This window comes from Serinus canaria, chromosome 23 (genome assembly GCF_022539315.1).
Source record: "Serinus canaria isolate serCan28SL12 chromosome 23, serCan2020, whole genome shotgun sequence".
Classification (NCBI taxonomy): Eukaryota; Metazoa; Chordata; class Aves; order Passeriformes; family Fringillidae; genus Serinus; species Serinus canaria.
The window spans coordinates 6,010,533-6,037,401 of NC_066336.1; the positions used below are offsets into that span (position 1 = coordinate 6,010,533).

General features: G+C 60.2%; 4 protein-coding genes across 6 annotated transcripts; 1 reads left to right on the top strand and 3 right to left on the bottom strand.

Annotated features, from left to right (window-relative positions):
- Positions 1-3,888: 3,888 nt before the first annotated feature.
- Positions 3,889-8,527, bottom strand: GPN2 (GPN-loop GTPase 2). Of its 3 annotated transcripts, none has more exons than XR_007779403.1 (6): positions 7,382-8,198; positions 6,004-6,160; positions 5,585-5,745; positions 4,912-5,042; positions 4,276-4,461; positions 3,889-4,192 (listed from the first exon to the last, which is right to left on the bottom strand). XR_007779403.1 is itself a non-coding variant. In XM_050983300.1 (6 exons), exons 2-6 carry the CDS (start codon positions 7,796-7,798, stop codon positions 4,389-4,391), a joined length of 939 nt encoding a protein of 312 aa, XP_050839257.1. In that variant the 5' UTR covers positions 7,799-7,823; positions 8,441-8,527; the 3' UTR covers positions 3,889-4,388. The 3 variants fall into 3 exon arrangements, 2 of the variants coding, with proteins under 2 accessions (XP_050839257.1, XP_009096869.1); XM_050983300.1 differs by adding an exon at positions 8,441-8,527 and having other exon boundaries at positions 3,889-4,461; positions 7,382-7,823; XM_009098621.4 differs by having other exon boundaries at positions 3,889-4,461.
- Positions 8,528-9,285: 758 nt separating this feature from the next.
- On the bottom strand, positions 9,286-14,379 carry GPATCH3 (G-patch domain containing 3). Its single transcript, XM_050983298.1, has 7 exons — positions 13,897-14,379; positions 12,993-13,396; positions 11,597-11,771; positions 10,656-10,715; positions 10,286-10,407; positions 9,975-10,102; positions 9,286-9,620 (listed from the first exon to the last, which is right to left on the bottom strand). The coding sequence occupies exons 1-7, from the start codon at positions 14,243-14,245 to the stop codon at positions 9,401-9,403; spliced, it is 1,458 nt and encodes a 485-aa protein (XP_050839255.1). The 5' UTR covers positions 14,246-14,379; the 3' UTR covers positions 9,286-9,400.
- Positions 14,380-15,662: 1,283 nt separating this feature from the next.
- On the bottom strand, positions 15,663-18,168 carry NR0B2 (nuclear receptor subfamily 0 group B member 2). The gene is made up of 2 exons (XM_009098692.4): positions 16,795-18,168; positions 15,663-16,246 (listed from the first exon to the last, which is right to left on the bottom strand). The coding sequence occupies exons 1-2, from the start codon at positions 17,309-17,311 to the stop codon at positions 15,975-15,977; spliced, it is 789 nt and encodes a 262-aa protein (XP_009096940.3). The 5' UTR covers positions 17,312-18,168; the 3' UTR covers positions 15,663-15,974.
- Positions 18,169-18,402: 234 nt separating this feature from the next.
- On the top strand, positions 18,403-26,727 carry NUDC (nuclear distribution C, dynein complex regulator). Its single transcript, XM_009098623.4, has 9 exons — positions 18,403-18,552; positions 19,495-19,572; positions 21,756-21,989; positions 22,260-22,343; positions 22,724-22,837; positions 23,224-23,418; positions 23,960-24,043; positions 24,134-24,252; positions 25,860-26,727. The coding sequence occupies exons 1-9, from the start codon at positions 18,457-18,459 to the stop codon at positions 25,909-25,911; spliced, it is 1,056 nt and encodes a 351-aa protein (XP_009096871.1). The 5' UTR covers positions 18,403-18,456; the 3' UTR covers positions 25,912-26,727.
- The last annotated feature ends 142 nt before the right edge of the window (positions 26,728-26,869 follow it).

A 26,869-nucleotide genomic window follows, 5' to 3' on the forward strand; every position in this document is an offset into this window, starting at 1 on the left:
CCCCCGGCCCCCCAGCAGGGCCTTGGGCTGAGCTGCAGCCCGTGGAAGGGCTCGGGGGTCTGTGCATCCCTGGACAGGGATTTTGGCAGTCCCAGCAGAGCTGGCTGCTTTGAGGTGTTCAGAGATCCCGAGTCCCTGACCCAACCCCGTAAATACAAACCCAGAGTTCCCCAAAACCTGCCACTGACACCCCTGTGAGGGTCCCCAGGTCCTCCCCCACGGCTCCTCTACGTCCAAGGAGGAAAATCCACAAAAGCTGCACGGCAGCGACGCAGGGACAGCCCTGGGCTGCCAGCGGGGTGGGGACATCCCTCCCGAGGTCCCGACGCGCTGGGACAGGTGAAAGCTCAGCACTTCTGGCCCTGGCACGGGGCCACGGGAAGGGCGCAGCTCCCTCCCCCTTCCCCCCACCAGCGCGTTTCAACATGAAAAATAATTACAATAAAATACAGTCACGGCCCCCTGGGCTATGAGCTCAGCAGAGCCAGCAGGGCCGGGCAGGAGCCGGCCTTTGATGGGAGCCCTGGCAGGGAAGGCGCCTGACTCAGGACGTGCTGCAGGGGCACAGGGGGGACAGGCCAGTCCCCAGCCCTGGCGTGGCCAAACCCCAGCCCAAGGAGTGCCAGGCCCCCCTGGGCTTTGGGGAATGAGGCAGGAGCAGGGACGTGACCCCCTTGGTGCACGCAGGAATTGGGGGTGCCCAGGAACGAGGGGCTGGGCTCTGCTGTGGGAGGCTGGGCTGCACAAAGCAGCACCTGCTCACCTGGATGGGACACCTGGAGAGGTGGATGCAGAGGGGATGAGCCCCCGTCAGCCCCCTGGCCCTCCCCAGGACATCACAACACCCCTGGTGCTGCCCTGGCTCGCTGGGGCCCCAGAGGGGTCAGGGCTGGTCCTGGCAGAGCCCACCGAGGGACCCCAAAGCTTGGCCTGCCCCTGGCCCCAGGCACTGCCAGCCTGGGAACAGCCCCAGCCCTGTAATTAGCCAGAGCAGGACAAACGAGCTGAGGGCTCGCGCTGGCCCCGACCCCACGGCCCAGGGACACCTGGACTGGTTAAACTGGGAATGGCGGGGCTGGAGCTGGCAGTGCTGTGCCCAGGAAGGGGTAACTGGGGGTGTCTGTCCACCCCTGGGGCTGTGGGTTCCCCCTGGCTTCCCAGGAGTTAAGTGATTTCAACAGCTCCCGAAATTGCAGCGTGGCTGGGCCGTGTGGGAGGAAGGTGCTCCCCGCTCCCAGCCGGTCCGGCAGCTTTTCCAGGCTGGGAAGGAGGAGCCCTGGCTCCCCAGGACACTCCTGAGAGAGGCTTGTGCTGCTGGGGACTTCTCTGGGGTCCTTCTGTCCCCCTGTTTCACACGGGATGGTGGCACCCAGGCAGAAAGACCAGGGGGGCATCGGGACCTCCATCCCCAGCCTGGTCCTTGTCCGGGGGCTGTGGAAAGCTCTCGGCATTCCCATCTGAAGGGGCATCCAGAAAAGCTCTCAAATGGATCAGTTTTAGTGTCTGAAACACCCTTAGAGCAGAGGGGCTGGGTGCCAGGGCCAAGGAGTGTCCCCTCCTGGCAGTCACTCCCCAGCACACAGGGGCTGGCGGCCGTGGGGACAAGGCCACCAAAGCAGGGCTGGGAGGGCCAGCAGGGATGTTCTGCTGCCTGCCAAAGGCTCTGCCCCTCCTGGGGGGCAGCTGCAGCACCCACAGCCCCGCCTGTCCTTGTCACCAGCTCTCCCAGCCTCCCCAGGGCTTCGTGCCCAGGGCTGGGGCTGGCGGCTCCTGGCTGGGGCACCTCCAGTCTGGGCACCCAGACATGGGGTGCCCATCACCCCTGGCCCCGGGCAGCCTCCTGCCAGGCGGGCACCACTGCCTGCTCTGGGGGCCTTGGCGTTCCTGGAGAGGGTTTTTATCCCCGTTAGAAAGCACCTCTTGGTGGGGGAACAGCTTCTGAGCAGGAGCTCCGTGATGGAGCTGGAAATCAGGGCTGGAACCTGGGGGGAACCAGGAGAGCTCAGGCTGTGATGGGTGCTCAAATCCCTCCATGCCCGAAACAGCTCCCCGAGGTTCAGGGTGGGCTCGGCAGCAGGAGAAGCTCAGCAGAAAGCTGTGCCCCCTCCCAGGGACTGCCAGGGCTGGGGTGACTCATCCTGGCCCTTGGCCCCGCCGGTTGCTCAAGGCAGTGACAGCAGCCAAGGTGTCACCTCCCTGGCCCTGCCGTGTCCCCTCCCAGCCTGGGGTGTGTGTGGGCTGCAGGGGCAGGCTGCCTCTCACCCTGCCCTTCCCACCAGGGCTCCAGCCCTCCCTGCTGGCCCTGGGCAGGAGCAGAACTGTCCCCTCGGGGCTGTGGGTCCTGGTTCAGCCCCTGCTCCATCTCCAAGGAGCTCCTGGGTGCAAAACCGCTGCAGTTCTGGGCCTGAAGCTCTCTGAGACCTGAGCTGGGACACAGCAGAGGATCCTGAGCTGAGCTGAGCAGTTTCCATCCCGAGGCTGAGGCTGCAGCTATCCAGGGCATTCAAATAAAAAAGCCAAAAAGCCACAAAAGCTTTGAAGGCTCTTGTGTAACTCAGCCTGACCTGACCATACCCTTTTAAGCCACCAAATCTCTCAAAGCCATGAAAAAGCCACTATAAAATTAATATTTTTATGATCCCGTCTCCCACCCCTTCAGAGCAACTGCAGAGCTCCAAAACGACCAGGACAAGGCCACGAGCCACAGGGTGAGGATGGGATTTCAGCTCAGTTATGGTTAGATTGGCTTCCAAAGCTCCAGCACTGAATTGCAGCTGCTGGGTTCCAGCCAGGAACACCCAGGGAAATTCCTGGGCTCAGGGAAGAGCTGGGGCCCTGGCAGCACACTGGGATTTGACTTTGATATCTGAAATCTCAGTTTCATTGGGAAGGGGTCTGGGTGAAGCACAGGCATTGTGTGTCTGCATCCTCCTCTCCCTGAGCTCCTCCTCGTCTCCAAATCCTGCCCACAGAGTTGGGAGATGAGGGAAAAATTCATTTTAATTCCTTGCCCAGCTGCCCAAGACCCCGTTCACATTTAGATCCATCACGGATCCAGTCTCCAATCCCTCTGCCAAGGGCCAAACCATCCTGTGAGAAAATCCTGTTGTATTTTATGCAAGATCTTGGGCAAGAGGCGATGCTGAGTCTGCAGAGCTGGGACTGGGAGTTGTGCCCACTCCCATCCCTGTGGGGCTGCCAGGAGGCACCCGGGGGCTCCCTGATGTGGACACCCTCCCTGATCCACCCCCAGCCCTCCCTGATCCACCCCCAGACCCCCCGATCCACCCCCAGCCCCCCAATCCACCCCCAGCCCTCCTGATCCACCCCCAGCCCCCCTGATCCACCCCCAGCCCCCTGATCCACCCCCAGCCCCCCTGATCCACCCCCAGCCCCCCTGATCCACCCCCAGCCCCCTGATCCACCCCCAGCCCCCCGATCCACCCCCAGCCCTCCCAATCCACCCCCAGCTGCTGCCTGGAGCAGGGATCAGGGCAGGGAGCACACGAGGCTCAGAGCTGCTGCCAGCACTGGGAGCTGCAGCAGCGCAGCCAGAGGGAGTTCCACGGGCAGGAGGGGAAGCCCCAGGATTTGGGACAGGCCAGAAGAAGGAAGGTGGATGAGGACACCCAGGGCTGCTCCTGGGAAAGGCCCGAGATGCAAACCACGGGCTGAGTCACACAGGGGCTTTCTTAACCCCAAGAAGCCGAGCTGGCATTTTGGTGTGGTGCCCCTGGATGGGTGCAGGAGCAGCAGCTGTGCCCTGCCTGCTGCCCCCAGCCCTGCCAGGCTGAGCCTGTTCCCAGCAGGGCACAGGGGACAGGCCCTTTGGCCTCGGGCTCCTGAGCACTCCTGGCTTTATTTACTCAGCTTCAGCAAACTCCAAGATGAAAGTGAGACCGAGGAGCGTTTTATTAAGAAAGAGTCCATCATTATTTCTAAGAAAAAGAAAAACAAACATCTTTCTGTCCTTGAGACGGCGTGGAGGCGTCCTGGCCTGGATTCTGCTGGGAGCCTGGGGCCCGTGCCTGCTCCTCCTGCAGCACAGCCAGGCCTGCTGCCTCCACTCTCACTGCACAGCAGGCAGCTCCTGCTGATTCTTCTTTCTCTGGATCTGTCTTGGTCATGATGGAGGAGACCTCATCTTCTTTTCCTTGCTCTGCCTGCCTTCCCCGGCTCAATCTCTCTGTTCCTAGGGGAAGACCCTCAGCCACCTCCCTTCTGCCAAAGCCCTGCTCTGGGCAGCAGGCCTGAAGCTCAGGAGGTCAAACCCACCCAGAGAGGGTCCAGACTCTGCCTGGAAAGGTTTTCAGTTGCTCTGAGTCACAGCTGAAGCTCGGGGTAGGAAAAGGAGAGGTGTCAAAAGAGAGGAGCCGGGGAAGGGCGTGTCACAGATCCATCACCTCCTCTTCCACAGCTTTGTCCTGAGATTGCACATACTTCTCCTGCACTGCCAGGGTGCTGATAACGCAGTAATTAAGGAAAACGAGGGGCTGGGCTCAAACACTCCCTTCTGCAGGAGCTCTGAAGTTCCCAGCGAGGAACCAGCCCAGCCTCACATTAGCCCCAGGGCCATCGGGAAGAGGCAGCATCACCTGAGTTACTTCTGGCTCTGCCTGATCCCAGGCCTGACAAGTCCAGGGGAATCAACTGTAAGATTTGAAGGAGAAGGAAAGAACCCACCCAAGGGAGGCTGAGAGAGAGGAAAGCTGTCAAAAGGTTCCTGACACATTCACAGTGTGAATTACCAACCCTTGGTGGGTTTGGTGGGCACAGGTGTCTGCCCCAGACTGGGCTGAGCACACCCCACTCCCCACGTGTGTGTCCCCCACCAGATGATGAACCTGGGCCTGCAAACCCAGCCTCTGTCCCCCAGGGAGAGAGAAATGAAGGCAGCAGCAGAGAGGATACGAGGAGAAGTGGAAGTCGGCGCCCACCGCTGCCGACATCAGCGCCTCCAGGCTGCGCTGCTCGCGGTCCCCGAAGGAATAGCCACTGGCCTTGTCCACAGCCTGCAGCACCTGCCTCATGCTCTGCTTGTCCTGGCAGCACGAGGGAGCAGCTGTACCTGCGCCTTCCCCACAGGCAGCACCTCACACTGCCCTGGGCCCTCTGGGCTCGGGGACACCGACAGGGACAAACAGGGACAAGCAGGGACACTGCTACTGGCCCTCCACCCTCTCATTCCCTTTCATCACCTTCCCCCAGCCCATTTGCCTGCTGACACTCTTGCCAGCTGCCTGATGAAGGGCATTTCCAGCCCTCCCTCCCCCTTGTCATTACTGGCTGCTCCCTAATTTAACAAGGTTTTAGGTGACCCTCAGCCCAGACTGGAAATGCAGGCCAGAAGAGCTGAAGGAAGGGGGAGCCTGGATTCCCCACCCCAGGACACAAGGCCCAGGTAGCCTCAAGCTCATCAGCCTTTTTCTTTCCCTTGGCTGCCACAGATCATTTACAAGCCTGGGTGTGCTTCCCTGCTTTCCCTGAGCCTCTTCACAGCTGAGGTTTCCAGCCCCGTGGCTCTGAGCACACAAAAAGCAGCTGCTGCACATGCAGGGCTCCCTGTTCCCTCCTGCTGGCTCACCTGGACGTTGAGTGGCACGAAGGACACCAGGCTGTAGTCCTCAATCACCTCCACCAGCTTCTCGTTGAGGCGGCGGAAATTCCTGAAGAAGGGATCGGAGGCCAAATGGTCCACGAGGTAAGAGAGGTCCAGCACCTCGGTGTAATAATCCAGGTTGAAAGCTGCAGGGGAACAGGGAGCTCTGAGGGCGAGCTGGGAGCTGAGGAGCACAGTGGGGTCTGCACAGCTCCCCAGCCAGCCCCATTCTCACACAGAACTGCACCTGGCACCCCAATTCCACTCCCCTGCCCCTCCAATTCCTCCGTGTGCAAGGCCAGAAAGGAGCTCTGAGCCACCCTGGCCAGCAGAAGGGAGGCAGAAGAGGTGAGGTGAGAGGTGCCTTCCCCCCCAGAGCAGGCTGTGGCTCAGCAGCTCCTCACCCAGCTTCCCGTAGTGCTCGATCAGGTCCATCTTGGAGAGCACGTTGACGTGGGGCAGCTCCACGTGCAGCATGGTGGACAGCGAGGTGCAGAGCACAGAGATGAACTTCCCGGGGTCCGTGCAGTAGTGGGAGTCCACCAGGTGCACGGCAGCCAGCTGGGCAGCAGAGGGACACAGGAGGTCAGAGCTGTCAGCAGCCCGTGGCACACAGGAGAGCCTGTCCAGGCCTGAGTGCACCCCCTGGGGAAACGAGCTCCCACCTCCTGCCCACAAAACTCAGCACCTGAGAATCCTGGGCTGGTTGGGGTCAGAGGGGACCCAAAGCCCCACCAGTGCCAGGAGCAGTACCTGCAGCTCACCACCTTCTGCTGGGAGAGTCCCCGGTGGTTCCCACTAATAATTAATAATTACACTAACGAGCACTTTGATTCCCTGGGTTTTGTGTGGCTCTAACAATGTGGTCCCAGAGCTGGGGAACTCACTCCAAGTCAGGGCTCTGAGGCTGAGTCACAGCAGCAGAACCCAGCCAGTCTGGGGCTCCCAGGCAGAGCAGAACCAGCCCTGGAAATGTCTTATTTTAGCAACTCCGACCCCGTGTCCATTCACCCCAATGAAAATAAGCTCTGATGTGCAGGTTCCCAGGGACATTCCCAAGCAAATGAAGCTGCCCTTCTCGCTCAGAGCACGCAGGGTTTGCACACTGGTGCTGGCCCCTCCGCACAGCAAGCGCAGCGTCAGCAGCTCGGGGCTGCTCTCACCTGCAGCTCCCGTTGGGCAAGAGCCCAGAGCCCGTCCCACGGCTGCTGCTGGGGCTGCAGCAGGGGCTGGCACGGCCCCTGCATTCCTCAGGGCAGTGCCAAGGCTCCCGGCACACACAGAACCCACTGAAACACCCCCGGGCTGGGGGAGGCTCCCGCAGCACAGCAGGATGCACCCCTGCCCCAGCTCTGGGAGCGTTCAGGGACAGGCTGGGCTTCCCTGGGCCAGTGGAAGTGTCCCTGCCCATGGAATGGACTGGGATGAGATGGGCTTTGAGCTCCTCTCCGAGCCAGCCCGTTCTGGGATTCGGAGTGAAGTGTGAGGAAGGAACCTGTGCTCCTGCTCCCAATCCCACTCAAAGCCCAGTGTTTGTTAAGGAAGTGAGTTTTTTGGGAGGCTGTGGTCAAACCAGTTGGTGCTCAGATTTGAATAGGCCATTCTTTTGCCAATCTCTCCCAGCATAAAACAGGGCAATATTCCCCTCCTTCCCTATACAGCCAGGTCACCTGAAAGGCCACAAACTTCCTGAGGACAGCAGCCACGAGACCCCCCAGCCCCGCTGTGCCCAGGGCTGTGGAGCTGCCTGCAGCTCCCGGGGCTGCCCCAGCCCGTCCCTACCCTGAAATTCCACTTGGCCAGCTGGGCAAAGACGTTCTTGAGGGCCTGGTGGTGCGTGTAGAGCTCCACCTGCCCGGGGCAGTCGAAGAGCAGGTAGTGGCCCTGCAGGGCCCGCAGCCGCTCCCGCAGCCAGTCGGCGTTGGCCTCCAGGTACTCCATGCAGTAGAGCAGCCCCCCGTTGGGGCCCAGCCCCAGGCTGGCCATCACGTCGGGCAGGGTGACCAGCTCGCCGATGTCCAGGGCGCAGGGGCCGGGCAGGGCCTCGTTGGCAGGGTCCAGGTTCACCACGGCCACGCGCCGGCCCAGCCGTGCCAGGAAGGCGCCCATGGCCTGGCAGTAGGTGCTCTTCCCCGAGCCCGGGGGGCCAATGACCACCTGGCCAAAGGCCAGCGGGCCAGCCCTGCTGCCCTCAGCCATGCTGGCTCATGGTCCTCCTGCTGGGCTGAGAGGGGACACGGGGACAGCGCCCAGTGAGGGTCTGATCTGTGTTTATGGGACAGGCTCTGACAGAGGGGACACGGGGACAGGGCCCAGTGAGGGTCTGATCTGTGTTTATGGGACAGGCTCTGACAGAGGGGACACGGGGACAGGGCCCAGTGAGGGTCTGATCTGTGTTTATGGGACAGGCTCTGACAGAGGGGACAGCACCCAGTAAGGGTTTGCTCTGCACTTACAGGGCCCAGGCATCCCCTCGGCCCCTTCTCCCCATTTGTCCCTGAGTTTCCCTCGTGTCCCCTCTTCTCCCTCACGACCCTCCCTACCCGCTCCCGCTTTCTCCCTCCCATCTCCCCTCCTTGCCCAGACCGCTTCATCCCCGGTATTCCCCCCCTATCCCGGTTATCCCCCCCCATCCCGGTAACCCCCCCTATCCCGGTTATCCCCCCCTATCCCGGTTATCCCCCCCCTATCCCGGTTATCCCCCCCCATCCCGGTAACCCCCCCTATCCCGGTTATCCCCCCCCATCCCGGTAACCCCCCCTATCCCGGTTATCCCCCCCTATCCCGGTTATTCCCCCCCCATCCCCATCCCGGTAATCCCCCGGCCCGCAGGCCGCTCACCGCCGCCGGTGCCCCCGCTGTGGGTCCGGGTGCCCGCGGGCCCCGAGCGCCGCGTTCCGGGCGCGGAGCGGCCGCCGCTCCCACGGCGCCCCCTGGCGGCCGGCGGGACGCGCAGCCCCGGCCCGGGCCTCGGGTCGAGGGTTCGAGTCCTGGCGCCGGCTCTTGTCCCTCCAGCACCGCCCCAGCCCCGCTTTTTTCCAAATCACAGAATCAGTGGGGTTGGAAAAGGCCTCGGAGACCATCGAGCCCTAGCTCTGGCCAAACACCACCATGGCGCTGGGTGCCACGCCCATTTTCTCCTTAAACACCTCTGGGGACAGTGACTCCACCACCTGGCTGCCTGGGCAGCCCCTTCCAAAGGTCTAATCCCCCTTTCCGTGAATAAATTCTTCCTAATGCCCACCCTCAGCCTTCTCCCAGGTGGCTACACCCTCCTGGCAGGTCGAAGGAGGAATTCCTCCCTGCATTCTCCCCTTCAGGAAGCCACACTGGGTCAGTGGGACAGAGCTGTCCCCTCTGGGCCAGGAGCACAAGGCAGAGCAGCCTGGAAAGCACCCGCTTCCAGAGCCACAGGGAACAGAGAATCCCTCTGCCAGGACCAGCCCTTCACCCACGCCCCAGGAAGGCTCGGGCAGGGAAGGACAGTTACCTGCCCTGCCTGTACTTGTCCTTCTCTGCCTCCCAGGCTGAGTTCTGCTTCCTCAGCCCCACAAACGCACACATTCGGTTGATCCCAGCCCGCATGTAAGCATTAATCACCCTAAATCCTTCTCCATTCACGCAGAATAACATTTCCTTTCATTTGAAGGGTTCAATTCATGGTGGAAAAAGTCCCACTGAGGCGATTTTAATTACAAATCTGTATTTTTACTAAAAATAAATACAAAAGCAGCCTGCTTACACTCAGACCAGGAGCCAGCCTGGCCTGGGGAGCAGGACAAAGGCTGTGACAGTCCCTGCTCAGCGTGGCTGGGCCCTGAGGCTGCCCAGGGCGGGCTGGGACGCTCGGACAAAGGCCATGTCCTGCCTGTACTTCATGGCCGTGGGGGGCTGGCGCCTGAGCAGCTGGTCACCCATGTCCTGGGGCTCAGGGTCATCGTAGATGGTGGAGATGACAACAGAGCTGTCACCACGGGCCTTCTTCCTCCTCACAAAGGTTGGCAGCTTCTCCCCGTGGTACCTGGAGGGAAGCAGGAAGGTTTGGTGGGAGGCTGCAGAGGCCATCAGGCATCCCTGTGCTTCCCAGCTCGTTTCCTGGAATGGTTGGGTTGGAAGGGACCTTAAACCCACCCAGTTCCACCCCCTGCCATGGGCAGGGACACCTCCCAGAGGCTCCAGCCCTGCTCCACCGAGGAGCCCTGGGTGGCAGGAGGAGCAGCCTGTTGGGCTGTGCAGTGCTGGAACTCCCCAGCTGTGCAGGGAAAGGCAGATCCCTGGGACAGCCCTGTCCCCACCCAGCTCCCTTTGCAGCCCCTCAGCTGCTGTGAGCCTGGGCACGGGGGGAGCAGGGGCTGGGAGGGCATTGGGAACTCACCCCAGCCCCCTCTTGCACCGGGGGTTCTGACCCTCGTTGTCCAGAGCTTCAGCCATGCCAGAGTTGCTGCTCCCCAGGCCCAGCCCTTCTGTCCAGCCCTGCTGCTCCAGGACCTTCCTGCCAAAGCCCTGAGAGAGGGGGAAAAAAACCATCACAGACCTGCTGGACAAACCCCACCCTCATCTTCCCAGAGCCTTCTGCCCTCTTCCCACAGCCAAGACCTCTCCTCCTCCTCCTGACCCCGTCCTGTGGGCACCCCGTGGCCCAGCCCCTCCTGCCCTGCCCCGAGCAGGCAGGCAGAGCTCACCCACCTTGGTGTGCCTCTCGAAGGTGCCAATGTGCTGCCCTGACACAGATCCATCCTCCAGCCCGGCCCGGAGCCGCTGCTCCAGCCACATCTGCACCGAGTCCCGGGCATCCTTGTCCCCTCCATCTGGGGACAGAGCAGCCACAGTCAGCTCAGCTCAGCTCAGCTGGCCTGGGCACCACCAGCGTGCTCCCCAGAGCACCAGCAGAGGAGGCAGAACCTGTTCTTTTTGGCAAGCCTTGCTGCCAGACCAGAAAAACACTGTTCCAGGTTCACTGACAGCTTGGGTGCTTTCAAAGAATGACAAAAGCTCCCAGTTCTGCATGGTCAGAGGTTCCCTGGTTTCCCTGGGCTGGGTGGCTCAGCTCTCATACCTTTGTCATAGTAGATGCTCATGTCCACGTCCCAGTCGTCGGCTGTCTGCTCATCAAAGTCTGCCAAGAGAAGGGAAGCAGCACTTTGGGTGAGCTCTGGCACAGGGCAGCTCTTTGCTGCTGGCCCAGCTCCCTGTTTTCTCCATCAAAATGGGAAGGAATCACAGAATCATTGAGGTTGGAGATCTCCAAGACCATTCAGTCCAGCTGTGACCAGCTCCCACTTTGTCAGCAGCCCAGACCACTGAGTGCCACGTCCAGTCCTTCCCTGGACACCTCCAGGGATGGAAACTCCTCCACCTCCCTGGGCCTGAGCACCCTTTCCATGGGGAAATTCCTGCTGTGCCCATCCTGAGCTCCCCCTGGCCCAGCCTGAGGCTGCTCCCTCTGCTCCTGTCCCTGTTCCCTGGAGCAGAGCCTGATCTCCTGGCTGTCCCCTCCTGGCAGGAGCTGTGCAGAGCCACAAGGGCCCCCTGAGCCTCCTCTGCTCCAGGCTGAGCCCCTTCCCAGCTCCAGCCCCTGCCCTGGGCACTCCCCAGCCCCTCCATGTCTCTGGACAGAGCCCTGACCTCGGGGTGGTGCTTCAGCAGTGCCAGCACAGAGGAAATGGCCTTAGAGACCCCCAACCCCAGTGCCCACCCAAGGGGCTGCCAGCAGCACCACGGGGGTCTCAGCTTGGTGCCCAAGGGAACTTGGAGACCCCCAACCCCAGTGCCCACCCAAGGGGCTGCCAGCAGCACCACGGGGGTCTCAGCTTGTGCCCAAGGAACTTGGAGACCCCCAACCCCAGTGCCCACCCAAGGGGCTGCCAGCAGCACCACGGGGGTCTCAGCTTGGTGCCCAAGGGAAGGCTCAGCAGCCAGGGCACGGCGCTGGTGGCCCCAGCTGGCCCGGACAGTCTGTTTAACCCCTGGGCTCAGTGACACAAACACCAGGGTCACCTCCATCCTGCTCCTGCCAGAACTGGGCATCTGTGTAGAACACGAGGCCGGAGCCACCCTTCTCCCACTTGAGCTCGATCTCCTCCTCGAAGAGCCGCTCCCGGAGCCGCTCCTGCTGCGTCACGTCCTCGTGCAGCGCCGCGTGCCGCTGCCACTCCTCACATGTGTCATTGTCCTGCAGGGGACAGCATGGCAGGGGATGGGGCTGGGACACAGCACAGCCCCCTCCTCACATGTGTCATTGTCCTGCAGGGGACAGCATGGCAGGGGATGGGCTGGGACACAGCACAGCCCCCTGCCACTCCTCACAGGTGTCACTGTCCTGCGAGGACAATCTGGGATGCAGCTGGGGACAGCAGCTCAGGCGCCTCCTGCCCCCTGCCTCCGCCCTCCCCTGGAGCAGGTCTGCTCAGGCCCTGACACGAGGGATGAGCTCATCCCTGACTCAGAGCCCTGCCAGAGTCAGCAGGAGAAATCCCAGAGCACCCCCAGCCCAGGGGCCCCACCTGATGCCCATTTAAGGAGCAGGGCTGTTGGACCTGCAGCCAGCACCAGCAGGGAGCTCATCCCACTGCAGTGATGCCCCAGGAGACTGCGTGGGCTCCCAGGAAGCAGCTCCCTGGCACAGACACAGAGCTGCCCGCCCAGTCCTGGGCACAGCCACTACCCAGCCAAAAGAACGGCTGCAGAGCCAGGAACAGCCTGGGAGAAACAGCTGGGGGAGTCTGTTTAGTCTGCAGAGGGAAAGGCTGAATGAAAAGCTGGGAAAAGGAGGGAACAAAGCCTCTGTGCCCCACGCTGCCAGGAGAAAGGGATGGGGTGCAGTTGCAGCAGAGATTTGGCATCTGAGTTAATTCTGGCAGGAGAGAACAGCAATGGCTTGCCTGGGGATCTGTAATGACAGAGGTTTGGGAGAACAGGCCAGACAGGCGTCTGCCAGGGACAGGGCTGGGATGGCTCCTGCCCTGCCCAGCTCTCCAGGAGCCTTTGTCACTAAAGCCATTTTCCCCAGAGTGACTAAACCCCCAGTGCAGGAGCACCCGAGGTCAGCCCCCTGTGCAGCTCTGCTCCTCACCCCAGCACACCAACCTGGGCCCCAGCCTCTGCCAGGCAGCAGGGCAGGATCTGCTGGCCAGCACCAGCCTCCCCTCTGCCCCTCCTCGGACCAGAGCCTTTGGGATCAGCCCCCAGCCCACCCTGAGCAGTTCTGGGGGGCTCAGGGCCCCCGTCCCTGCCCCGAGGGGCTCAGTGCACCAAGGGGTGAACAAACCTATTCTGAAGCTGGTTTTAACATGCCACTTATCCAAGTAAGAGATGGAAAATGAGCTCAGAGAGTGGGATGTGCCCTCACAGCTCCAACAGCCCAGCCTGGACAGTGCTGGAATGTTCCACTTACGTCATCTGAGTTCGACTCCTCTTCCTCCTGCTCCTGCCCCTCCTCATCCTCCTGGGGCTGGGCAGGCTGAGTCAGCCCCACGGGCTCCTCTCCCTCGGTGATCTCATCCCCTGCAGCCGTGTAGACTCGTTCCTCCTCAGCCACGGTCTCGGTGCAGGGGTACTGGAAGGGCACGTTCCCATACCTGCGGGATGAGCCCGTCCTGGGAAAATCCAGCTGCAGCCTGGAGATGAGGCGGGGGGGCAGCCTGCAGGCGCGGATCAGCTCCAGGAACACGCCCAGGGGGGTGCCCACGTTCCCACGGGGCATGAACGAGGGCGGGTTCAGCTCGGGCAGCCGCCTCAGCTCCGCCTCGGTGACCGCCGGGCCGGCCCCGGCTGCGCTGCTGGGAGGAGCCTCGGGGCCTGCGGGGACAAGGAGGGGACACGGGAGGGTCTGGGGGCTGCAGGGGACACGGGAGGGGACAAGGGAGGGACACGGGAGGGTCTGGGGGCTGCAGGACAGAAGGGATGGTTTGGGGGCTGCAGGAGAGCAGGGATGGTTTGGGGGGCCATAGGAGAGCAGGGATGGTTTGGGGGGGCCATAGGAGAGCAGGGATGGTTTGGGGGGGCCATAGGAGAGCAGGGATGGTTTGGGGGGCCATAGGAGAGCAGGGATGGTTTGGGGGGCCATAGGAGAGCAGGGATGGTTTGGGGGGGCCATAGGAGAGCAGGATGGTTTGGGGGGGGTCCCACACCCCACCTGTGGCAGGTAAACCCAGGCGCTCACGAGTAGGAGGGGGATAAGCAGAGCCCACACGGGCTCTTCCTGCCTCGGAGCAGATTTAAAGCGTTAAGGAAGCCGTAGGAGGAGCTTTAGCCAGCCGGTGCCCGAGGGTGCCGTTCCGGGACCCCCCCGCCCGTACCTGTCCCGGCGCTCAGGCGCACCCTGCGGATGAGGCAGCGGCCGGGCAGCGCGACGCCGCCGGGCCCGACCCAGCGCTTGCCCGAGTACATGCGGACGAAGCGGCGGGCACGGCCGGGCCGCACGGACACCAGGCAGCAGCAGGTGCGCGGCGCCGAGGCCCCGCCGCCGCCGCCCGCTGGCGGGCGCTCGGGGCGGTGCCGGTAGTGGAAGCAGAGGAAGCCGTCGGCCTCTAGGAACTGGCTGAAGTAGGCGCGGAGCTGCGCGGAGCGAAGCGCGGCCGGGATGCCGCTCACCAGGCAGTACCGGGCCGCGCCGCCATCACCGCCGGTACCGCTGGGCGCCGCCATCTTGGCCCGTCGGTGCTGGCGCGTGGTGATGACGTTAGGCGCGCAATGATGACGTTTGCGGTGATGACGTACTGCGCAGCTGGTGGAGGGCGCCGCCTTGTGGCGGGGAAGTGCGCGGCAGGCGGGGCGTCCTTGGGGGGTCACAGGGGTGGGGACAGGGACACTGGGGGGGTCACAGGGGTGGGGACAGGGACACTGGGGGGGGTCACAGGGGTGGGGACAGGGACACTGGGGGGGTCACAGGGGTGGGGACAGGGACACTTGGGGGTCACAGGGGTGGGGACAGGGACACTGGGGGGGGTCACAGGGTGGGGCGGGACATGGGGGTCACAGGGTGGGGACAGGACACGGGGGTCACAGGGGTGGGGACAGGGACACTGGGGGGGTCACAGGGGTGGGCACAGGGACACTGGGGGGTCACAGGGGTTGGGGACCAAGATCCCCCATTGAGGGGGGTTAAAAGCCCTGGGGGGCTGCAGGGCTTGCCCAGACCCCCGGGGGTCTCAGACTCTGAGGGTCCCAGCCCCGAGGGTCTCAGGGGGTCTCCGGGCTGCCCTCCTCACCCCAGGCCAGGGCTCTGCCCTTGTCCCCGTTCAGCCCCCTGTCTGCGTTGGCAGATGGAAAATCCCTTTTTATTCCATTCTATCTTTTTCATGCCTGTGTTTTTTTCTGCCCATCCCAAATTCAGCACTGTTTCTAAGGCTGAAAAGGCACCACTGTGTTCCAAAACACCAAACATTTTGTTAAAAAAATAATTTATTGCATCTTATATACAAAGCACAGCAATGTACACTTATAAAATACTGACGCCTCACCTGTTGGAGGCAGGAGGAGCGAGTTTTCCAGGTGTGCACCCGGCTCTGTGTCCAGGGAGGGAGGTCTGGATCTCCCACTAAACCAGCTCTGCTCGTGCTTAACGTTTTTCACACAGACAGGAAAGCCCAGAGCCCCACATGAGGTGCACTCGCTTTAGGTGCTGCTCAGTGCTCTCAATCCTGTTGTATTTCACGGAATTATGGAGGAAAGAGAGAATCTAAGGAAAAGAGGGGTGAGTCTGTCCACCCTGTAGGATTTAACACTCTGGCTTTTTCCCTGAAGAAATGTCCTGAGCATTTCTAAGAGTCCAAGCACGGAAGCCAGACCCAGAGCTAATTAATTCCACAATTATCCCTCGGTCAGTGATCCCACTGAGGCACCAAGCTGAGGACAACCCTCACTGCTCGGAGCTCACAGCAAAATGAGCAGGGCAGGAAACCCTTTGCCCACTCACACTCCCGGGGCTGGAGAGCAGCCCAGGCGGGGCAGGAGCTGCTGTGAGCCTGCTGAGCCGCAGCTGCCCCCGCAGGGCTCCCACAGGCTGGGCACATGGGGCTCCTGTAGGGCTCCTCCAGCCTGGGCACACGGAGATCCCGCAGGGCTCCTCCAGCCTGGGCACACGGAGATCCCGCAGGGCTCCCTCAGCCTGGGCACACGGAGATCCCGCAGGGCTCCCCCAGCCTGGGCACACGGAGATCCCGCAGGGCTCCCTCAGCCTGGGCACACGGAGATCCCGCAGGGCTCCCACAGCCTGGGCACACGGAGATCCCGCAGGGCTCCCGCAGCCTGGGCACACAGAGATCCCGCAGGTCCGGAGGGCCAGTGGCACACGGAGATCCCGCAGGTCCGGAGGGCCAGTGGCACACGGAGATCCCGCAGGGCTCCCGCAGGTCCGGAGCGTTCCTGTCCCTGCTCAGCGGGGCAGGGGCAGCCAGGGCGCCCGCGGCCAGCCCGACACCTCGAACAGCATCTCGGCCAGCAGCTCGCCCATGGCCGCGTCCCCGATGACGGGTCGGAAGAAGAGCGCCGTGACCAGGGCGGCGGGGATGGAGCCCAGCGAGGCGGCGAGCCGCAGGATGTGCGAGAAGCGCGCCTGGTGCTCGGCGTGCGGCAGCTCCCGCAGCGCCCGCTGCGCCTCCCACTGCAGGCTCTCGATGTACAGGGCAGCCCTCAGCCCCGGCACGTCTGCGAGGGACAGCACAGGGAGAGGAAGGTGAGGGATGGGAAACAGCTCCAGGTTTCTCCCATTCCCACCCTTCCCCGTTTCTCAGAGGGGATTCTGAGGCCACGCTGAGGGGATGCACACAGCGCTGTTCCAGGGATGCCGTGTGAGGGAGGGACAGCACCCAACAGGGAAAGTCATGCTTTAAAAGTAAAGGAATCCAGGATTTATTGTCTGCAGGGCAGGCAAAGGTTGTGACATCCTTCCTTCCTTCCCAGGGCGTTTGGGAATGACCAGAGTTAGGGAAAAGGGGAGCAGCCCTCTCTGCTCCCACTCCCGCCCATCTCTGAGCATCTCCAGGCCACGAGGTCTGTGTTCACCTGGGAAGGTGGTGGGGTCCCCATCCCTGGACGTGGAACTCAGTGCTCTGGGCTGGTGACAAGGTGGGGAGTGGCACAGGGTGACTCCATGGTCTTGGAGATCTTTTCCAGCCTTGGTGGCTCCGGGACACTGTGATTATGTGCCCAGCTGCCAGCGGGGGCCAGCAGAGCCACGAGGGCCTGGCACTCACCTGGATTGAAGAGAATGGCTCCCCTCAGGTAGGTGAACTCGCTGGGGCTCAGGTCCAGCCTCCAGAAGCTGTCGAGGCAGCCCTGCAGCCTCTGCACGGCCGCCAGCGTGGGCTGTGTCCCCTCGGGCTCCTGCCCCTTGCTCTGGCCGCTGAGCAGGATCTTCTTGAGCATGCTGGGCGCCGGCGCCTCCATCACCTCGAAGGTCACCATCTCCTGCACCAGCCCCAGCAGGAAGAGCGGCACCCAGCCGCTGTCCAGCAGCAGCAGCTGGTCCTGGCGCGGCAGCAGGCGGAAGGCAGCGACGTTCTTGACGAAGCGGATGGTTTTGAGCAGCACGTGGGAGGCGGCGCGGCAGGTGAGCTGCGGCGTGCGCAGGCAGACGGCGCGGCGCTGCCGGCACGGGCAGCGCTGCCGGGGCCGCAGCTCCTGGCTCAGCAGGGTGTACAGGATGGCGGGCTGCCTCTCCAGGCCCTGGCACCGGCACCTCTCGCAGCCTGCCTCCACGCCGGCGCTCATGGCTCCGCCAGCTCCTCGTCCAGAGAGACGCAAAATCCCTTCCAGAATATCACGGGCTGGATTGGCCCCGTCCTGCCGGCTCTGCCAGCCCCTGGCTGCTCCAGCCAGCTCTTATAAGGCCGGGTCACAGTGAACACCCCTCGGCAGCCTTGACCGCCCTGATTAAGCGGCCCTCATTAAATCCAGCCGACCAACCCCGTTGTTGCTGGGCTGATTGGCCGGGCCAGGCGCGGTCAACGGCCGTTTTTCTCAATGAATCGGCGTGGCCTTATCAGGATTACCCAAACAGGATAAACAGAGTCATTAGCCCAGGCTGTACCATGGCACCAAGGCCCCATCGGGCGGGTGTCGCTGCCAGGGTTCACAGACAAACACGGGGCGCTCGTCTGAGCCCGGCGTTCAGCGGCCCCGCGCCCGGCCTTGGCAAGAGCAACCTGGAAGTTGTGTTATCAGCAGCTGTTTGCCTGGCCTTGCTCGGAAGACTCTTGTTGTGGTGCAGGAAGAGGAACCCGGTGAACCAGGAGGCTGTGATGGGCGCAGGGGTCGTGTCTCTCAGAGGAAACACAGGGCTGGGAAAGGGAAAACGCTCCCATTTCCAGAATGAGAGAAAGGTACAGGAAAAAGGCCAAAATTCTCATATTTTCCCAGTGGAAAGGGATCCAGAGGGGCTGGTCGACAGCAGCTGAACATGAGCCAAAGTGGGCAATGGTTGTTGGCGTGGCCCCGCACTCAGGCCCTGGGCCCAGTTTGGGCCCCTCACTGCAAGACGGACATTGAGCTGTCCAGGGAAGGGAACGGAGCTGGGAAGGAGTGGAGCCCAGGAGCGGCTGAGGGAGCAGGGGGGGCTCAGCCTGGAGAAAAGGAGGCTCAGGGGGCCCTTCTGGCTCCGGCTCCCCGGCAGGACGGGCCAGGCCCGGGCCGGGCCCTTCCCGCGTCCCGGGCACCGCGGCCCGCCCGGCCCGTCGCCATGACAACCCCGCCGCGCCTCGCGGCCCGCCCTTCCCTGGGAGATTGACGGCCCTCGAGACCAATCAGCGAAGAGGGCGATGCGAGGACGCTCTGGGATTGGCGGGCGGGGAGGGCTCGCTCTTCCGCGGCCGCCGGTTCCGGTTCCGGTGGCGGCCCGGTGCGGGAGCGGCGGCGCGATGGGGCTGAGCGCGGAGGAGGCGGCGGAGCAGGAGGACCGCTTCGACGGGATGCTGCTTGCCATGGCCCAGCAGCACCAGGGCGGCGTGCGCGAGGTAGCGCCGCCGGCAGCGGGCGCGGGGAGGGCGGGGCAGGAGCGGAGGAGCGCGCGGGGAGCGGCCCGGCCTCCTCGGGCCCCGCCCGGCACGTGGAGCAGGGGACGCACGTGCGCGGCTCCCGGAGCGGCGATAACGGCCCCGGGAGGGCTCCGGGTGCGCGGCAGTGCCTGTGATGGGGCAGAGCACCACAGGGAAGCATCGAGCTCCCCCGGTCACCCGCCCAGCACAATCCCCCGTGATCGCGGGATCCCCCCGTGCTCGGGATCTGCTCACCTCCACGGTCCCACCGGCTGGGGCTCCGGGATCCAGGCACTGACCTGCAGCAGGGCTGGAGGGTGTGGGAACATCCCAGCCACATCCCACTCTGAAATAATTAAAAAATATTACAATCATTACAGGGGCTCCCCTCATGGGGCAAAACCTCGGAGTGAAACCCGCACGGGACAGGATTCCTGGGAAATAAAGATCAGCCACGCTCAAGGGCATTTGGGTTTCCAAAGGGGGTTTGGAGGTGCTGGTTCATACATCAGTGCATTTTTACCCTGGCAGCTGTAAAAACAAGGAGTTTCTATGCTTTTAGGTGTGCAAAGAAGCAAAACATGCAATGTGTACATATATATATCTATATATATATTTATGGGATCTGGGTATGTATGCATGCATGAATCCATTCCTGCCTGGGCTAACAGCCTGGGGTGTGGGAGCAGGAGCTGGAAATAAGCTGCTGCCTTCAAGCAAAGCACCCCAAGCCCTCTGTGCAGGGAATCCAGGCTGGATCTGCCCCCCTGAGTGCTCTGCAGTGCTCACAGGGCTGATTCCAGGGCACTGCTGGCACAGCCACAGATAGGGAGGACAAAGGATAAAGGCTGCCCCAGGGACACGAGGTGGCTTTCAGTGACCTGGGCTCACTGCTCCCTCTCTCTCCACCCTGTTCCCCAGCTCGTGAACACCTTCTTCAGCTTCCTGAGGAGGAAGACAGATTTCTTCACCGGGGGAGAGGACGGAGTAGCAGAGAAGGTAAAAAATAAACCTCCAGGCCTTTAGGTGTTCTCCCTTCCATGCCACCCGTGTGTGTGCCATGCCAGGGCTGCCCTGCTGGAACAGCTCCCGAGGGAAGGAGACCCAGAGCTGCCTCTGTCAGGTGAGAAGCACCCTGCAGGGATGGTCCCTCAGTGCAGGTTTCTTGCCAGGCTCTGGCCAAAGGCTAGTTTGGAAAGCAGACCTGCCAGACACACTGACTTAGCAGTGACACAGCAGCGATAACCCCCGTTACCTTGTTTGCTCAGCCCAGGAAAAACACAAAGTCCACGGCCCTGCACATGCAGCTGCCCCTTGGCTGGGCTGGGGAGCATCCCCTCTCCTGCAGGGAGCCCTTGCTGGAACTGCAGGGCTTTAAGGTCCTTTCAACCCAAAACAGCCTGTGATTCTCTGAAAGAAAGAAAGAAAGGTGAACTGAACCCTGATCTGCCCCGTTCCTGGAGGCTGTGTGATCCCACCTGAGTGGCGACTCGGAGGTGCCTGGCTGCTGTCCTTGGCAATTCTGTGCCTTGGGTGGTGGCATCTGTCACAACGCTTCGTGGCATCCTGGAAACGTGCTCTGACACCACAGGAACACAACGAATGGGGAAGGAGCTGCTTCCCCAGCCCTGCTGAGCCCTTGGCATGACAGAGAAAGGAGAGGGTGGGAAGGTCACTGCGTGTTTGGGGGCTGTGACAGGGACGAGCTCAGGCACTGAAGGTGGCTTCCTCACCCAGGCTGGGACATCCTGGGGGATGCACATCTTGCCTTCTGTACTCCAGGAGACACTGGGGCCGAGCTGTGTGAGCAATCCTTGCTCCTAAAGCCAAGCAGAAATACTGAGGGCTTGCTTACAAACACAGTTTGCTCGGAAAAGGTTCTGGATTTCCCCCCACCCCAAAGCTCTCGGGATAGATACATACATATATTAAATAACTGTTCCTGCTGTGATTGCTGTCTGAGGATCTGTCCCTGTTGTTTTCTGGGGCAGACCTCAGCTCACCTACGTGCTGCTGTGCACAGCAGCCCTGGCCTTATCGAGCCTGGGGCAGCTCCCTGGCTCCCTGCCTGTGTACTCAGCTTTCCCCTGAGCACACGGCCCTTGCCAGCCCAGACCTTGGGATTTTGCCTCCCCGAGTCACAACAACCTTCGCAGAGCTGGGAGCAGGGCTGAAACAAAGGGTTTGTGGAGGAGTGTAAAAACAAGTGCTTCTCCTCTACAGGGTGCCACTGAGGCTCCCTCTGGAGAAAAGCCCACAGAAGGGTCAGAAGTAGGTAAAAAAGTTGGATCTGGTGTGTCCAGCTGTCCTGGAGGTATGGAGCAGCTTCAGGTGGCTGGGTTGGGCATCAGCTCGTCCTGCTGGAATTGCACAAAGGACAAAATTAGTGGAGGATTTTAATTTCACTGTCATATCCTGGAAACATACTCCCTGCATAACAGGAAGGACTACATTTGAATATTTCAAATTTTCCCTTTTTCCTCCCTTTTCATTTCCTTCTCTGTTTTTTAAATTGAAAAATCTCTAGATTTCCAATCCAAAAAAATTGAGCAAAGATGAAGGGAAGATTCCCAACTTCTGTGTGACTCAGCAGACGTCCTTGTGCTCCCTGAGTGGGCTTGGTCTAGGTGTGCAGTGGGTGGTGTTTGACCCTGTGTGGTGGTTCGGGTGTGCAGTGGGTGGTGTTTGACCCCGTCTGGTGGTTCAGGTGTGAGGTGGGTGATGTTTAACCCTGTGTGGTGGTTCAGGTGTGAGGTGGGTGATGTTTAACCCTGTGTGGTGGTTCAGGTGTGCAGTGGGTGATGTTTAACCCTGTGTGGTGGTTCAGGTGTGCAGTGGGTGGCTGTGTGGTGGTTCAGGTGTGCAGTGGGTGGTGTTTGGCCCCCTGTGGTGGTTCAGGTGTGCAGTGGGTGGTGTTTAACCCTGTGTGGTGGTTCAGGTGTGAGGTGGGTGGTGTTTAACCCTGTGTGGTGGTTCAGGTGTGCAGTGGGTGATGTTTAACCCTGTGTGGTGGTTCAGGTGTGCAGTGGGTGATGTTTAACCCCATGTGGTGGTTCAGGTGTGCAGTGGGTGGTGTTTAACCCTGTGTGGTGGTTCGGGTGTGCAGTGGGTGATGTTTAACCCCGTGTGGTGGTTCGGGTGTGAGGTGGGTGGTGTTTGACCCCCTGTGCCCCTGTCCCCAGCTGATCACAGAGGCCTTCAGCCACCACAACAAGCTGGCTCAGAAGGAGCGCCGGGAGAAGAAGGCGCGGCAGGAGGCCGAGCGGCGCGAGAAGGCGGAGCGCGCTGCGCGCCTGGCCAGCCAGCGCCAGGACAGGGACAGGGACAGGGACAGGGGCTGCCCGCAGCCCGGCGAGCCGCGCATCAAGGAGCTCACCGACGAGGAGGCAGAGAGGCTGCAGCTCGAGATCAACCAGGTGAGAGCCTGGCATGTGCAGCTTTGTGCTCCCCGGGGCTGCGGGGGGTTAGAGCGGCTCAGGCTTGCTCTTTGTCCAAGATCTTCCCCTTGGCAGTGCCTCTTTCCTAACCTTACCCTAACCTTTCTAAGGGCTGAAAATTGCCTGTTTTCAAAGTGGGTGCTCCTCAGCTGGAGCTGAAAGGCTGAGGCCATCTAGTGCCAGCTCAGGAGGTGACACAAAGTGCCAGCTCTTGGCTGAGCGTGTTCCCGCTCTTCTCTTTTCAAACAGAAGAAAGAGGCGCAAGGGCAGGGTAACAGTGTGCCCGTGAAACCCTCGGAGGAGGAAGGTGAATCTTCAGATTCCAACAAACAGGTAAAACTCGTCTGGAGGTACTTCAGATGCATAAAATGGTTTGGGTTGGAAGGGCTGAAAGCTCATCCTGTTCCACCCTCTGCCATGACACCTTCCACTACATCAGGTTGCTCCAAGCCCTGTCCAAAATACACACTTTGAAAATACACATTAGAAAATGTGGCTTTAAAAATGCACAGTTAATTCCTAAATGTGCCAGTACAGAGGGCTTTTGGGTTTCTTTCTTGTAGTCATATTTTACCAGATGCAGCTGTTAATTATGGAGCTAAATTTAAGTGGATATAAAATGCAAACAGCTGACCTGCAGTCCTTATAAAGCTGAAGAGCTGTTGCTGCAATGGGAACTGGAGAAGCTTCTTTCTTTATCTTGGGTTGCTTAGGGAACAGATGATGAAGAGGAAGATGAGAAGGATAAAGGAAAGCTTAAGCCCAACTCTGGCAATGGAGCTGACCTTCCAAATTACAGATGGACACAGACTCTTTCAGAATTGGATGTAAGTAGTGCTTTGTGACCAGATCTGAGGAATCTGAGACCAGGTGCTGGTAAGAGGTGAAGCCAATTCCCTGTGTCTCAGTTGCTCTGGAAGTTTGTTGGAAACAGCAATGTTTCAATAGCTGGTTTCAGAGAGCTTGGTAACTCAGTAGAATTCCCAGGAGCCGTAGTTTTCCAAATTTTGGTCTTGTTTTAACCAGGCATCAAAATCTGCTTCCCTTTTTATGGTCCCTTCCTTTGGCCTCCTGCTCGCTCAGTACCTCAAGGAAAAGAGTCCCTGCTCTGTCTGGCTCTGCTGAACCAAGGCAGGAAGGCTTGGAACAGCAGCATGGGCGGGTGAGGAGGATTTTCCTTCCCAGCTGCTCAGATCTGCTCCTTTTCTTGCAGCTGGCTGTGCCCTTCAAGGTGAGCTTCAGGCTGAAGGGCAAGGACGTGGTGGTCGATATCCAGAGACGCCGGCTCAGGGTCGGCCTCAAGGGCCACCCTCCTGTCATTGATGGGGAGCTCTTCAATGAGGTCAAGGTGGAGGAGAGCTCCTGGCTCATTGAGGATGGCAAAACAGTCACCGTGCACCTGGAGAAGGTACAGCAGGAGGGGCTGGGCAGGGGCCAGGCTTGGCTGCTGCTTCTGGGCCCTCAGCTGAAACCGTGGGGCCACCCTTGTGCTTGTCCTGGGCACACTGGCAGTGGGGTCCTCAGCCTAATTTTATGCTATTCCAGGATACCCAGTGTAATTCTCAGCAGTTCAGGAAGAGCTGGAAGGAAATCAGTCATTTTAATGTTGTCCTTTAGTGTGACATCTGTTAGTGACAGGAAAATCCAGGGGCAGACCTCCTTGCGTCCCTTCTTGTGTCCCCTCTGGGCCTCTCCAGGTGGTTTGTTGTAATCCCATTTATGTCATGCCAAATGGGACATCTTACATTCTCTCAGATCTCCCAGCTGTGAAAATTAAAGCTGCCTAAAGTATTTTGAAACAAAAATACCCTTTATCTATGTTCAGATTTTACTGATATTTAGAAAACTGTCAAAGTTTGATTCCTTTTTTTTTTTTCCTGTGACTGAGACTTAAAAACCCCAGAACAAGTCCAAGAAAGATAAACTGGCTTTGCTTCTTCGTCCTCTAGATCAACAAAATGGAATGGTGGAACAAACTGGTCTCCACAGACCCAGAAATCAACACCAAGAAAATCAACCCAGAGAACTCAAAGGTAAGAATTGTTCTGTTTTATGGGACAGAGCCTGCTCAGGAGTTACCTCAGCTGAGCCCAGAGTTGTTCCAATGTGGATCTTGGTTTCAGTTGTCAGACCTGGACAGTGAAACTCGCAGCATGGTGGAGAAGATGATGTATGACCAACGACAGAAGTCCATGGGCCTGCCCACCTCTGATGAGCAGAAGAAGCAGGATATTTTGAAAAAGTGGGTGCAGCTCATTCCTTTGCTTGGCTTTGCCTTCCTCTCCAGCACAAAGAAGGGAACAGCAGCTTGGCCTTCAGTCCTAGCCATGCTCACCTCTGCATTGTTGGCCAGCCACCAGTGTCTGTAAAAGCCTGTGGGGGTAGAAAGCCTAGTGGGGAAATTTGGGAATAGCCTAGCTCTGGAATCCTCTTGATCTGCTGATTTCAAGTCCAGAAGGTACCTTTAGAAGTGGAGGTGCCATCTCTGCTTAACTTTAACATGGTCTTGATTGGTGTCTATCTTCCTCAGTAGCCAGCTAATCACCCCTCCCTCTTGCCTCCAGACAGTTGTCCCCAAGCCACTTTATGGCTTTATTGCCCTGTTTGGCAAAAATGCCCTGTGGCAGGGAAATGATTCCTGGAGCTCCCAAGGCCATCTGGGAAGGTGTGGAGGCAATTCTGGGTCACACAGCTTCTTCAGCAAGTGCAGCCCCACACCTTATCTCTGGGTGAAGGATTGCTGTGGCTGACCTGACCCCTTGCCCCCCTTGGCTTCATCTCTCGTGCCAGAAGCTTCTCTGTGAATCTGAGTGGGATGTGAGCAGAGCAGAGACCAGGCTGCCCTGGTGTCAGTGGGATGGGAAGCACCCTCTGCTCCTGGGAGGGCACTTGCAGGACACCTTGCTGGCAGGGCCTCTTGTTTGGTGCTCTGGAAGCTGGCAGAGGATGGAGAGGAAGTTTAGACTTTGTCCAGGGCAAAGGCGACTCAGTGACACCCATGTGGGTGCTGATGTCTGCCAGTGGAGCTGTCCTGGCTGCCAAACAAGGACAGGATCCTCACAGCACAGATGGCCCTGGAAGTGGAAACGCTGTGGGGGTGTTCAGGGGAAAGCCTGAGGTGGGAACACAGAGGAGACCAAGGTGCCCTGACCTGGCGGGTGTGTGTGAGGCCTCCACAGGGCTGTGATGTGTTGTGCCCCTTGGGGAGCAGAGCAGAGCAGCCTCTGTGTGCACTGGGCACTCCTGGGCACAGAGCAGTGCCCTCAGAACTTCTGATGTGGCAGCCTGAGTCCAGATAGCCCCTGGAAGGTGTTCCAACCCCCTGCCATGGACAGGGACAAGATGATCTTTAAAGCCTTCCAGCCCACAGCATTCTGTGATTCCCTCTGCTGGGACTGCAGTACATTTGAAATCAGATTTCACCTGCTGTGAAACCAGATCCCTCTGGTCATGTCCTCCCTGAGATTCTGCTGTCAGAGCACTGGGGATATTGCCAGTGAAGCTGTCAGGCTGCAGCCTCAGCCCTAATCTGCCTTCACCGTCTCCCCCGTGCCCCACAATCCGTGGGGTGGCTGCAGTGAGGGTGTGTGTTTGATAATTAACAGCTCCCGTGGGCCTGGGCTTGCTGACCTGGCAGGAATGCTGCTCCCACTGACCCGAGGAAAAGGTGTTTGTAGGGAAGGTCCAGGGAATGTGTCCCAAGGAGCTCAGCAGAACCCTCCCTGCTGTGGAGGGCGTGGGGTTGCAGCAAAACTCCAGAGTGGAGGCAGCAGGAACCCTTCCCTCCCCAAACAGAGCTGTTGGGCTCCTGCTGACTCACCCAAACTCTTGTCTTTGTTTTCCTTGCAGGTTCATGGAACAGCACCCAGAAATGGACTTCTCAAAGGCTAAATTCAACTGAGCTCTCTCCCTTCCCCCCCTCTTTCAGTCAGCCCCTCGAATGGGGCAGGAAATGTATGGTTGGATATTCCTCACCTTGGGCAAGTTAAACTCCAGCATCCCCACCCGAGCTTGCTGTGGAGGCCCCTGCTCAGCCCCCCTCAGTGTCCTGGGAGCAGAGCAGGGCCCCAGAGCAGCTCCAGACAGAGCCATCTGCCACAGTTCCCAAAGGGCCGTGGGGAGAGGAGGAGGGCTTAGAGCAAAAAGGGTGTTAGGGCTGAGAGAGCCAGACCTGAGAGGTTTTGGGATAAATCCTTGAGGTATTGCTTTGCTTCCCTGGGCTGCTCCGAGCTGCTCGTCTGCTCTTTGCCTCTGGCACAGGTACTCCTGAGTTCTGCTCCCTCCTGCTCTCCTGTGAAAACAAGGGTCAGTTTATTTTGTAAAATAAATCTTTTTCTGCCTTCTTGGGAAGGGAGAACAGCAGCTGAAAAGCACAGCTATTGCACTGGAGACAGACCCTGCTTCTCCTTGCTGCTGCTCCTGTTTGTGCCACAAGTGGGACAGCTGGAGCACTCCAGGGCTCCCAGCACAGATGGAGGGCTCAGCCTGCTGTCCTGGAGCAAGGAGAGGCTGGGCAGTCTGTGGCTGTGGGTGGGAGAGGACGTGGGGGGCGTTGGGGATGCTGTTGTTGCTGGGAGTGCCTCCTGCCTCTTCCCCAAGAGCCTCTGTGCCCCTCCCCACACTGTGTGAGCTCCTGCTGACCAGTGGCATCACTCTGCATGTTCTGTCTTTGTTGAAACTGCAGCGCAACATAAAGGAAAACAAGTGGAATATCTCAGGCAGAGCGTGTGGTTTCTCTGGCAGGAGGGATCAGGGGTCCAGGCTGGGAGGGAGAAGGGAGGGGTGCCAGGGGTGCTGTGCCTGTGCTCTCTGCAGAGGCCTGGGAATGCCTCTGGTGCTCCCAGCTCTGCACTGGTGGT

Bases quoted from the DNA above. Each gene is read 5' to 3' on its own strand.
- NR0B2 (XM_009098692.4), bottom strand. From the start codon at position 17,311: ATGAGCGCCGGCGTGGAGGCAGGCTGCGAGAGGTGCCGGTGCCAGGGC. The intron at 16,247-16,794 runs GTGAGTGCCAGG...TGTCCCTCGCAG, and splicing joins AGCCATTCTCTTCAATCCAG to ACGTGCCGGGGCTGAGGGCT.
- NUDC (XM_009098623.4), top strand. From the start codon at position 18,457: ATGGGGCTGAGCGCGGAGGAGGCGGCGGAGCAGGAGGACCGCTTCGAC. The intron at 21,990-22,259 runs GTGAGAGCCTGG...CTTTTCAAACAG, and splicing joins TGCAGCTCGAGATCAACCAG to AAGAAAGAGGCGCAAGGGCA. The intron at 22,838-23,223 runs GTAAGTAGTGCT...CTTTTCTTGCAG, and splicing joins AGACTCTTTCAGAATTGGAT to CTGGCTGTGCCCTTCAAGGT.
- GPN2 (XM_050983300.1), bottom strand. From the start codon at position 7,798: ATGGCTGAGGGCAGCAGGGCTGGCCCGCTGGCCTTTGGCCAGGTGGTC. The intron at 5,043-5,584 runs GTGAGCCAGCAG...TCGTGCTGCCAG, and splicing joins TCGTGCCACTCAACGTCCAG to GACAAGCAGAGCATGAGGCA. The intron at 4,462-4,911 runs GTATCCTCTCTG...CTGCGTTATCAG, and splicing joins GCCGACTTCCACTTCTCCTC to CACCCTGGCAGTGCAGGAGA.
- GPATCH3 (XM_050983298.1), bottom strand. From the start codon at position 14,245: ATGGCGGCGCCCAGCGGTACCGGCGGTGATGGCGGCGCGGCCCGGTAC. The intron at 10,408-10,655 runs GTATGAGAGCTG...CTCTGTCCCCAG, and splicing joins GAGCATCTACTATGACAAAG to ATGGAGGGGACAAGGATGCC. The intron at 9,621-9,974 runs GTGAGTTCCCAA...GCTTCCCTCCAG, and splicing joins CGGTGCAAGAGGGGGCTGGG to GTACCACGGGGAGAAGCTGC.